The 12,188-nt window shown below is 44.8% G+C and overlaps 1 protein-coding gene across 1 annotated transcript; it reads right to left on the bottom strand.

Annotated features, from left to right (window-relative positions):
• Positions 1–913: 913 nt before the first annotated feature.
• PIH1D3 (PIH1 domain containing 3) lies at positions 914–11,446 on the bottom strand. The gene is made up of 7 exons (XM_008934889.3): positions 11,178–11,446; positions 9,387–9,495; positions 7,619–7,685; positions 6,736–6,841; positions 4,806–4,902; positions 3,930–4,015; positions 914–1,676 (listed from the first exon to the last, which is right to left on the bottom strand). Exons 2-7 carry the CDS (start codon positions 9,480–9,482, stop codon positions 1,541–1,543), a joined length of 588 nt encoding a protein of 195 aa, XP_008933137.1. The 5' UTR covers positions 9,483–9,495; positions 11,178–11,446; the 3' UTR covers positions 914–1,540.
• Positions 11,447–12,188: the final 742 nt, after the last annotated feature.

The following is a 12,188-nucleotide window of genomic DNA, read 5'->3' as shown; positions in this document are numbered from 1 at the left end:
GGACCACAAAGATAACCTTTTTCCAAGAAACAGCTTGTTTGGCAAGCACAGGAAGGAAAAAGTGAGTCAGGAGGAATGATCTCAGCCTTTTTGTACATCTACATTGTTCCCCTCAACCACAGCTTTGGAATAAGAGACATTCAAATGCAATTTATGGAAACTTAAGCAAATACAAATTGGAGTAGCCCCTGAGTGTTATTGGCATATTTAATAGCTTGTGATGAATCATAACTGAGGCATTTGCTTTCCAGTCCATTAAAGCTAAAGCAGAAGTTGATTAGAATTATTCTGACCCAAGCAACGGGTCCACTTTTCAGGGCAGTGGTTGAAATGTCCAGACACCAGCTTCATTTTTCCTGGTGTTATAATGCAGTCTTATTACAAAGATACTGCAAATTCTGAAAATTCTTGAAAAAACAGAAAATATACCTTTAAACTCACTATTAGTGTCTTCAATCCATCTTCTCATTACAGCCTGCCACAAATTTAGCTGCATGGGTGCTGTCTGCAACCTAGATGGTCAATTATTCTCCTCTACTTCTGCACCAGAAGAATGCAGGACTCTGAGCCATTTTGCTCTGAAAGTGCTTACAAGGTTTTGGTTAAGTGTACCATTAACATGCCAAGGCCTGCTTGTCCTCTCCACTTTGATCACTGAGCAAGTACCTTTGTATTCTGCAGGATGAACAATGTTAAAAGAATATATTTGCCCCCAAGCTGGTGAGAGAAACATCTTGGTTACCCCTCTCTGTAGCTCTAGATTGGTCCTGAAGGCCAAAGAACAGATTTTGCAGCCTTTCAGCCCTTTGAGTAATGCTTTGTTATGCAAAGCTCCTCTTATCTCAACTTTTAGGAGGTCTCTGGGGACATAATAGAGAGAAGGCAGAGTCAGAGGTAACTGGAACTCTTCCTTAGAACATATTATTTTATTAATCAAGAAAGATCAGAAAAATAGCTGGAGGGACAGCAGGTGAATGGAAGACACTGAACATTGTCAAAAATTGTTCAAAAGAGCTGAGACATTCAACAATCCAACTGTAGTTGGTTAACTTGTTCTGCCAGGGTAAAGGAGCCTCAGATGTGGATCTGGATCCCTGAAGAGCTTTGATGATCTTCTCACCAAGGGTGAAAGTAGATTCTGAACTGGCCCCAGCCACAGCACTGGGGACCAAGCAAGGATATTAACACTTGGAAGTCTTGAAACAGTAGCTGAGCACTGGACTCATTGACCAGACACTCACTGTGCTACCTCTCAGCCACAGCCACACAAAAGGCTTTCTCTGGCTGACAGAACTGTAATCTCCCACTGATTCACAGAGCCTGTATCAGACTGAAGGAAGCAGAAAGTTAACCAGAGCAGCACGAGAACCAGACAGGCTCAGCTTTTAGTACCTGTGGGTGCCGTGTCCCTCCTGACTCCTTTTTCCAGAGATATTCCCCCTGGACTGTTCAAGGGAAACAATCTACTATTTCATAACAAGTTGGGTTTCAAGGAGACTTCACACCAGAAGATTAGTTTTTTCAAACTTTCTCTATCTCTCTATCCGTCAGAAAAATTTATGAAATCAAACTGCCTTGATACTCTCAAGGTGACTTCCAAGATCTCCTCTTCAGAGAGAAAACGAGCTCTACCCTCCTTGCTGTTGACAGGGTAGGGGAGGTGCAGCAGCAGCTTCCTGTAAAAGAAGACACAGTGACTTTCAGTGTCTCAGACCAGGTGAGATGTCACTGCAAGTTACTGCTGCAATTCTCCAGTCAGTATCCCAGAGAATGTTCCAGGATATCTCGTTCCCGTGACAGGCTGTGGGGTTCCTGCAGTACCTGCTGCACAACTACATGGTCCCTGAAACATTTCCAACACTATTCCTTCCCTTTGGCTGTGGCTGTGACAGTGGTTTCCAATGATGGATTGCAGGCTCTCTCCACTGCTCTTGCATTTGCACAGTGCTGCATTTTAAATGCAGGGGAAGGAGGAACTGCACTGATAATGCACTGTAAAGCACAGTCCAGGGATGGGAATGGACTTGTGCTGATGAAGTTGCTGGGATTTTAAACTACACTGGATATTAATTCAGTGATCCCCCTCTGCCTGTGGCTCAGGGACATTATACAAAAAAGAAAGGCTGGGTCTTGGGCTCAGGAACTATTCCACAGTCCAATACTATGTCAGACACATTCCCTGTAATGGCTGACAAGCCTCCAGGTTTTTCTCTTCCCAAGGATATCTCAGTCTGGATTCATTCAACTCTTCTCACTGATGACAGTTCAAACTTACTTGCTCATGCAGAGTCTGAACTCTTTCCCCTCTTATCCCAGGGTTATACACTAACATATGAATGATGGGCCAGTCTTGGATCTCCACTCTATTGACAGTGCAAAGAGAATCCAGGACACTGTAGATTCAAGAGATCTGCCCAGGCAAACTCTACAAAGCCCAACAAAATAAAATAACATGGTAGCATAGATGAGGGTTTCTTCAAATTGGGGTTTAAGCTTTGTTGATTCTTTTTCAGACCTTTTCAGCTGTCTTGTAGGAGCCATGGCTGAAAGAGGTACAGTAAAAACACCTTTGCACCACAGCTATTGCAGGAAGACATTTCCTATAATTTGGAGAAGTCCTTAAAATCAGCTTGGCTCAGAAGCAGCCCCAGGACTACAGAGTTGGGAGCAGTTCCTTTGAGTCTTCCTACCCATCTGTGAGAGAACAGTGTTTTTCAGCACATAGAACTTGAAATCTTGGTTGTTTCTTTCATACTGAGAAGGCTTGCACTTATATTTGTGAAAGCAGCACTGGTTCAGGCTGTACCCAAGCAACCATTAGCTTTACGGTGAACTTTTTATTTGCCAGGCTTGTGACTAGAGACAGCTGGGTACTGAGAAGGTAATGGCAGATCTGAGTCACCAAAAAGATAGAATTGCAGAAGAAAAAGGGTGCTGAGGTTTTCCTACATCTGCAGTATTGCATTAAGCCACCTTTTTTACTGCCCATAGGTTCTGCAAGTCATTAGCTGAACAATTATTCCTCCCAGTTTTCCACTTCAGAACTAGCACTTCCAAACTTTCTTCTGCCTCTGTTGCATCTTTGGGTTAAAACCAAGCACGGGGTAACTGACTTTGCCTGGCTTTAGCTGTGAGAAAAATGGCTTTTCTATAGTTAGTCTACTAGAGACAAAACTTATTTTGGCCTTAATCCATGGCCTGCACCTTGAATTTATTTGCAGAAAGCTATTCACATATAGATCTTCCCACATCCCTTTCAATACAGCAAGTCAGTCCAGAGGGGATTTACCTTTCTTATGACAGCACTCTTTCTGAAAAAGGACTTCAAGCAAAACAGACATGGGAATTATCTGGCAATCTCAGGCAGGACAATTGTACACTGAGGGACAGACAGAGGAAGGCTGAAAAGTCCAACAGTCAGTGGATTATCTTCGTAGGCTTGAAAAAGCCCCATAAAAAGAACTCAAAGGAAATACCTTTGGGGAAAACTTGTAATTTTTTCATCTCTGCATCCATGCCTGGGTATGTCCATAATTTGGCTTTCAGCTTCTGAAAATGTATCTGCACATTTTTTACCACCTTCAGTCATGTATTGGCACAAATTACTGTTTAGAAATACTAGACAAGATGTCCTTCAAGAACCTGGGCAGCTTTTTGCCAGATGTTTTGGGCCCTTGAGGCCTTGTTGTTTAAGTAGCCAAAATCTGTCTTAAAGCTGTTTTTTACTTGGCAGCATCAGAGACTCAAAGCCAGCACAGTGCACACCTATGGTTGCTTTTGTCTATATCTATTTCTCATGTGCAATTAATAAATCTGATCCCCATCTCTAACGTTGCTTTCCAGACAGCCTTCACTTGAAGGCTTGCTTAAACCTCATTTCAAAGAAGGTATTAACTGTACTGCACTTCTATCAATTGTGTTACACTTACTTTTTGGGAGTTCGAAGGTCAAGAACCTTGTCCTGGATATCTAATGTGATGTCTGAGTACTTTGTCTCTGGCAGCTTGATTTTAATCTGAAACAATGGGTAGAGGCAAAGCTTTGATTACATATGTAGCCCTACAAGCCATAAAAGATCTCATCTTCATGAATATTTTGATGCTAGTGTCAAAGAGCAACATTTTGAGTAGGTAATTTGTATCACAGAATATATGAGGGTGATAATCATTGCTTTCAATAGCTTAGTGATGTCTATTGACATCCTATTTTCTTAAAAATCCTGAGCTGCTAATGTGCTTGAGAGATATTCTATATCCAGCAGAAGCCTCAGGCTTTGTGTATTGCAGGGAAAGTTTGCTTCTGCTAGAAGAATAACACAGCAGTTCCACCCATCCTGAAGTTCAGAAACCAAGGAGGTGTCTGATTATATAATGATGGGACAGGATCTGACTCCTGTAACTTTAAGGACTGCCAGTATTGTAGCATTCTGCTAACCCATAAACCTTGTGAAAAATGCAGGCAGATGAAAACAATCTCCTTCCCAGCCCCTCTCCCCTCCAAAATTGTATCCAAGGGGAAACTTCCACTTAGAGCTACATTTTATTTCCCTTAAGTCCATAGGTGGCACATGCATTTGCACAGATTCCCTGGAGTACATTTGGTTCATGAGGAGATACACGAGTTCCCCAGGTTAGCAAGTGTAAATATCATCCACAAATGCTTGAAGAACTACAAGAAAATGCTACAGGAGGCCAAAGGCAGAAGCACAGTTTGGTGTTTACAGTCTGTCCCTCAAGCAGATGGGAAGAGGGAAAAAGGCAGAAAAAGAGCAAAAAGAAGGGATTGAAGATCCAGGCTCAGCTCACCACTATATCCTCACAGCAGGCGGTGGAGGGGTCCTTCCCTGTCATCCCAAAGAAGACATCCTCTGTTCCCACAGACTGTTTGAATAAAATCTCATACCTGAGAAAGAGAAGTCATTGCCTAAGAACACTGGAGAAGGGGCAGGAGACTAAAGGAGGTTGTCATTTTCAGAGGACTGTAAATATCTCCATCATGTTGACTCTCCTCCTTTTCAGTCTCCCTTCATGCTTCAATCCATCTGTACTGGGTTTCTGTTCACAGCCGTGACTGAGGTAGTCAGAAAACAGGTGAATATCTTTCCACCTTCCAAGGCACTCTCCATGCTGCCTCTACTTCCCTAACCAGCCTTTGTGGGATCAGGAAATGCATCCTAAGTGAATACAACACTTATCAATTAGGCAAACACCACAGACTCTTGGGAAATGGATTTGAAAAGGGGGATGTCACAATTACCACCTGGGATCTGTTCTGCCCTTCAACATATTCTTGCAGCCTGAGCACAACACTCTTCAGTCAGATTGCAATTGTTTTGCATTCAGCCAACATTTATTTTCTTCCCCTTCACATCTACAAAATGTACAATCACAAACTTCCTTGCTCTTGATAATTAATGAATGAGGAAATACAAACTAAATTTGTATTTATAACATATGTTACTCCTACTAAATTCAACAAAATAAGTGGGGTGGATCACTTGTCTAAGCTGTTAGAAAGAGTGTATGGAAAGTCTTTCACATCTCCAGCGGGCATCTGCATATGTAATAATTCCCAAATCAATGACAAAAGTGTCTCATAGCTCTGGATGTACTGCTGTAGCCATCTGTTTTCCTTGTGGGACATTTGCCTACTTCATTTGATGAACTGTTATAAAGACTTATATGCTCTCTTCATCTGTGCAACGAGTCACAAATGTTTGAGGCTAGAGAAGCACTGGGGAGGGGAAGGGTCAGAAAAAGGCATGGGAAAAGCTTCTGTTGTGCCCCTAACACAAAGAGGTGTGAGGTCACCTCACAGGTGACCACCTCAAGAACAGCTGTGTGCAAGGGTGAATGCCAAATCATTGTGAGAAATGCTGAGTCCAAGTTCAGGAGCGTCTCCTGTGTTTAGATCAGGAAACCAAACACCTCACACCATGACTCACATGCAGAGAAAAATGAGGATTTTGGCCTACAAACCAGTGTACAATGTGCAGCTTCACAGGCTACAGTCCATCTGCTCCAGCATTATACACCCCAGGATATGGCATTGGAACACAACAATTACAAATGCAAAAGCTGCTTTATGCCTTGACCCTGAGGGCTTCCTGACCTCTACAAACTACAAATGACATGCCTGATTGTATCCATTTCAAGAACATTTTTGTTACTGTTTTTCTACAAGCAAGAGAAAAAGCTCTGGTTTTAGATTGCCCCTTTGACAGACCAAGATGACAGAATTTAAAAGCTCAAAACTGCCTGCATACAGCTTTCCTTCCTGCAGTACTATTTGTCTCTACAGAGCTTAAATCTTTGAAATGCAAATACAAGTTGGAGTACTTTATGAATTTATGAGTGTGAAAAAATGGATCCATCTTGTTTGCAGCAGGAAAAAAGCAAGTATTTCACATAAATGGCATATTTTCAAGCTAGTAAATCATTTTGCTGACCTACTTCCCCTCCTAATCCCACTTTATACAAGTAACTGATGCTGCACGTAAACTTATGATGGGAAAAATCAACATCATGTTTCTGTTACGAGATCAGAAGGTTTGAAGAGAAGCATTAAAACCACTCCTCACATGTTGCTTTAGATGCAACACTGATATCCTTCCTTTCTTCCTCTGCAACATGAACTCTTCAGAAGGCTGTGCCACCCCAGTGCAGTGGATGCTGCTTAAATCTCATTAAATTTAAGGCTGTGTAAAGCCCATGCAGGCAGTCTCAGCTCACTCACTCTGGCTGTTCCCTGGGGTCCCAGGTATCATCAAACTCAGATCCTTCTGGAACCTCCTCTGTATTCCAAATAGTTTTCCTGTTTTCAGATTTCATTTGAAAAGTACCTGTATGGGATGAGGAAAAATCCCACTGTCACCTTTTTGAAATGTCTCTGTTCCTCTAGGTTTGTTGAAAACTTATAATATTGTTCTACAATTAAAAAAAAAAGAATAGAAAAGCCATTTCTAAATCCTAGAAAAAAAATATTTCTGGGTTTTAGAAAAACCTTTGCATTAAAAGCATTCTAGGTAATTACAGTCTCCTTTACCTCAGTATCTTATGAATGAGGATTTGCAGAGGGAGGATGTTTTCCTTTCACTTAAATCTCCTTTACACAACCTCTAGGTCCAAGAAATCCTCCTTTCAGGCATGAAACATCAAATGCTTCAAAATGGATAAAGTATAAAAGGACAAAATACTAATCTCCCCAAGCCCCCTGACATAAGATTTTTTCAGTGAGCGGAGATTTACAAGAGGACCTCCTCCTAACACAGAAATCCATTTTTTCCCATTAATTAAAGTGCTGAAGAAAGTTTATGGGCAGACTAGTATGATTTATGCCTGTCCTGCATGGAAAAGTATTTTTTCTAGTAAGCTGGTAAATTTAAAACTTGGAGGTTTTTAGAACCCTTTCTGCTTCTCTTTGCATATTTTACAGTTAAGCTTTCAGGAAAAGGATAATTTTACAGAGTAACTGCAAAAATGTGATGCAAAGTCCATCTCAAAGGTCGATGACCACTCTTTTATTGAAGCAAACCCTTCAGTGGTAACTTACTACAGCTGTTTAAGTCTGCTGACACAGGACTGACTGAATGCTAAAGCACACAAACACTCCTCCTTACCAGTGGTCTCTTTCTTTACTGGTCCAATGCTCCCAGGAGTCATGGCACCGACAGAACTGCAGCGTGACTGCAAAAAAGGCAAATGGATCAACCAATTCTGGTGGAGCCAGGCTCAGTTATAACCATAATGTCAGTAAATACAAAATGCTATCTGTATTTGAGGTCAAACAAATCCCTGCTGGAATCCACAAAACATTATCCCAGAGTTTCATGACTGAACCACTGAATATTTTTTTTTCTTCACTCTCACACAGCAGAAAGTGACCTTGACACACTGGGCTTAAGCAGGACTCCAGAAGCCCAGTAATACAGACAGATGTGCTTTTTGAGTTTTAGTTTCCATGGCATTCTGGCAAAATTTTCGTGCTTTGCCTGCCATGAAAATATTACAGGAAACCAAGGGTTCTACATGAAAACCCCATCACAGCATTTGGATTCCTTTTGACAGTAGAGATCATATAAGGCAACAATATTTTCCTCTAATTATGAATCAATTTAGTGCTAATAGGCCAATGTGAGGCATTTCTCTATATATGAAGATTCCTTGGTTCGATAAAAGTGCCTCATATGCACAGAGCATTAAATTAAATCAAAATAAAGATTTCAATTTACCCAGATTGACTCAGACTTAATTGACATCCCTCGTGGCAATTTTCCATTTCTGCCTCTGAAGTGCCATTCATTTTATTAATAAGATGTAAACAAATTCTTTTAGAATCAGGATGTTTACTGCAGAGATGTACAGTAATAATGGTAGTTTTAAAAGGCAGGCATCAAACAGCTGGAGGGTAGTTGGAGTGTGAAGGACAACATCTATACCCTGCTGAAAGGAAATTTCAAGGGACATGCACCCCCTTTATCCCAAATATTACTCCCATTTCCAAGTTGTGCCCTGGGGCACAACTGCTGGGTCAGCCAGCTGTCTCTTTGTTGAGGAGTGATTTGGAAGAACACTGAGGCATTTGCCATTTTTGTCATCCATGTCATAACATGATTTGTTCAAAATTCCAAGAAACTTGGCAAAGTTTTGAGCCTTCACAGAGGCCTTTCACATCATTGGCACCTGTGGGGCTCCTGGGAATATTTCTCCCCAGCACACAGGCATTGCTGCAGGAACAATGCAGTTTTTCCAAAAGCTGTGTTCCTCATCTTGTCCTGAGATGAATTGCTACAGAAGAATGGAGAGATATTTCTCTCGTTATCCATTCAGATTATTCATCTTAGAATGATTATTCACCTTTCACTATTCTACAACCACCAAAATATCTATTGCACTTCAGTGATCAATTTTCTCTGCAATTCTTCAATGCCTGATAAACACAATTAGCACACTCAGTTGCCTCTGGATATTTTAGTCTTTACTCAGAAGTTGAGCAGCAACTTTTTTCCCATCATATGAAGTATTTAGCTGTAATTGCCTTCATCTCCAGTAGGCTTCAGGGAAAAGTAGGGAGAAGTCTAAAGTTTCTCAGGCTCTTTCAGCTAGGTGTTCTCATTTCCTTCAGGCTGAAAAATTAAACCTCCCTCATATTTTGGGCTCACAATCTGTCCTTGCTTTCCTGGGGCATCTTCCTTATTCTCTCCCTCAAGAGCTTGTTACTCTAAAAGTATCTTCCAGCTGTTCCAGTCAGTCCAAAACCTTCTAGAGTTTTCATTCTCTTTTTACACACTCTGGGGAAGAAGAGATTTGCTTTTCCTCAGTTAACAAGGTTAGGCTATGGTACAGTATGTAAAAGAAGCAGCAATTCTTATGAATTCTTATTCTCACCACATCCTCCTCCTCCTCCTCCTCTTCTTGAGCATCACGGAGTAATTTGGCAAGGCACTGCAGGGAAGAGCCTGAGGAAATGCTGTCCATATCCATACCCACTGCTCACCTATGCAGGAAACAACAAGTGACAGATAACGAGAAAACCAGGTGTGTTTTGTACAGTCTGTAAAGCAGATTTTCTCAGCTGTGTGTCCTGGAAGGATAACTTTGTGTGATGACAAAAAACGTATAATGGAACACAGAATCATAGAATGGGTTGAGTTGGAAGGGACTCATGAGGATCATCGAGTCCAAGTCCTGGCCCTGCACAGGACACCCCAAGACTCCCACCATGGGCCTGGGAGCGTTGTCCAAACCCTCCTGGAGCTCTGGCACCCTTGGGGCCGTGCCCACTGCCCTGGGGAGCCTGTCAGTGCCCAACCACCCTCTGGGGGAAGAACCTTTTCCTGAGATCCAACCTGACCCTGCCCTGATTCAGCTTCGTGCCTTTCCTTCGGGTTCAGCGAGCCCGAGGAAAGAGCAACCAACCTCTTCTCTCCGCGCTCACAGCACGGACTCTTTTGCTCCGCTGGCTCTGGTTGCCAGCACAGCTCAGGCCTTACAGCAGACACCGCGCCACACGTAACCCGGCAAAACTCCCCGAAGGATCTCTGCCCGACCGCCAGGCTTCGGACCGACCCAGCTGCGGTCCCGGCGGAGGGCGAGCGGACCCCCAGCCCCGGGGAAGACCGCGTCTCCGCGCCCACGCTGCCGGGCGGCCACGGCCCCTCAGCGGCGGCCCTACGCGCGTTCGTCCCATAGCAACGCCCGCCCGCGCCGCCGGCGAGACGAATCGGAGAGCGAGACTGACCAATGGCCGCCGAGAGCGGGCAGGGGCGGGGCGCCGCCGTGTCCGCCCGGGAGGGTTCACCTTCTCCGGAGGCAGCGAGACCCCGCGGTGTGCCCGGAGCTTCTGTGTGTGGCCTGCTGCCTGTCAGGTTGATAACCAGTCAACGTGGATGAGGGAGGGGCAACTGCTGTCATCTACCTGGACTTGTGCCAGGCATTTGACACCGTCCTGGGTGACATCCTTGTCTCTGAACTGTTGAGACATGGATGTGATGGATGGACCCCTCTGCGGATGGGGGATTGGGGAGTTGTGTTCAAGGGCTTGATGCCCCAGTGGGGAGCAGTGATGAGCGCTGTCCTCAGGGTTGGGACTGGCACTGTTTATCAGCTGTGCTGGTGACAGGGACAGTGGGATTGAGGGCACCCTCAGCCACTTTGCAGATGACACCACCTGTGTCCTGCAGTCACACACTGGAGGGAAGGGATACCATCCAGAGGGACCACGAGTGTGACTGTAATGCACATTCCAAATTATTTTTACTAATCGAGGGAGGTGAACGGTCACATACTTAGCAGAGGTGCCCTGATGCTCAATTCTTTGCACTTCGAGCTGTTCTGCAAATTACCAAAGGGGTGCAAATGTTACATTTGCTTTCCTCTGCTGCACCACAGCTGCCTTGTCTAGCAGTGTCCCTGAAGGAGGGGAAGGCACTGCTCACCGCAGTTACTGGCAGCAGCAGGGGTTAAACGGGTGCTTGGCTCTCCTGGCTGGTCCTGACACTGAAAAGCAGCAGAAACAAACTCCTAAATACCACTTCGTAGGTGTTGAAGAGAGCATTCTTTATTCAGCACGCTGGAGGTTCAGAGGATAGCTCCTCTAATCGAAGGTGCCAGATGACAGGTAGATAGGGCTTTTTATTACACATACTGTTCACATGTTCATTAGATATTCTCGCTTACCTCATCAGTTTGGCTTACACAGCCGCACCCCTATTCGAAGTCCTTTTTTTTTTGGTCCTTCCGGGTCTTCTTCGTCGCCTTGACCTCCTTTCTGGAGCAGGCACAGCGTCACAGTGTTCCACCGCCTAAACCCGACACGTTTGTTCTTTATCTCGTCTGGCTCACACAGCGCTCAGTTCGCACCCCGCTTGTTCGCGTTACACCCCTCGCCTGACTTCTCTGAGGTTACAGCGCTCCTCCATTCGGGCGTGCCGGGGCAAAGTCCCTGTTTCTCCCAGAAACAGAGTTCTCTATTCCTTCCGGGCCGCGGCTCCCGGCGCTCCGCGCGCGGCCGCGGGCGCTGCTGGGGCTTGGAGTCCGGGACCGGCGGGATCGCGGGGATCGCCGGGGGCATGCGCAGGTGAGGGGGTCCCGGGGTCCCAAACTGCACCTCCGGGGTCCCGGACTGCCCGTCCCGCGCCTCGCCCCTCGCCCGGGGGGTCACCGACAGCCGCCTTTGCGGGGCGGACCCCCGCGCCCGAGCTGCCCCGGCCCGGGGGGCTGAGCCCGGCTCGGCTGAGCCCGGCACGGCCCCGCTGTCAGAGCCGGGTCTGACCGCCGGACAGGGCGGGGGATGCGGTGGGAAGGGAAAAGGGGGCTTGAGCTTTCCACGGAGCGCTGCTGGAATTCAGAGCTTCCCTTCGCCCTCGCGGTTTTCTTTCTTTCGCGGCTCCTCTTGAAGCTGACAGTGCCCGTTTTAGAGAGTGATGCAAAGCAGTTGTCCGGCAACAAAAATTGTTGCATGTGATCTAAAAGAAGAAAACAAGAAACCCCCAAATAATAACAACAACAAGAACAATAATAATAATAAAGCTCCACCGAAACAACAACAACAATAACAATAACAACAACAATAATAATAAATCTCTACCGAAACAACATCAACAACAATAATAATAATAATAATAATAATACCCTCTACCGAAATAAAAACATCCTAAGAGTCCCTAGGGTACTTTAATGTTCTCAGAG

Source organism: Manacus vitellinus, unplaced genomic scaffold (genome assembly GCF_001715985.3).
Source record: "Manacus vitellinus isolate BGI_N305 unplaced genomic scaffold, ASM171598v3 scaffold_19_pilon, whole genome shotgun sequence".
Classification (NCBI taxonomy): domain Eukaryota; kingdom Metazoa; phylum Chordata; class Aves; order Passeriformes; family Pipridae; genus Manacus; species Manacus vitellinus.
This window is presented reverse-complemented; position numbering and strand designations above follow the sequence as displayed.

Excerpts from the sequence above, each read along its gene's own strand:
- PIH1D3 (XM_008934889.3), bottom strand. The coding sequence starts at position 9,482 with ATGGATATGGACAGCATTTCCTCAGGCTCTTCCCTGCAGTGCCTTGCC. Across the intron at positions 7,686-9,386 it reads AGGAGGAGGAGGAGGATGTG|TCACGCTGCAGTTCTGTCGG; the intron begins GTGAGAATAAGA and ends CCTTTTTTGCAG. Across the intron at positions 4,903-6,735 it reads GACCCCAGGGAACAGCCAGA|GTATGAGATTTTATTCAAAC; the intron begins GTGAGTGAGCTG and ends TCTCTTTCTCAG.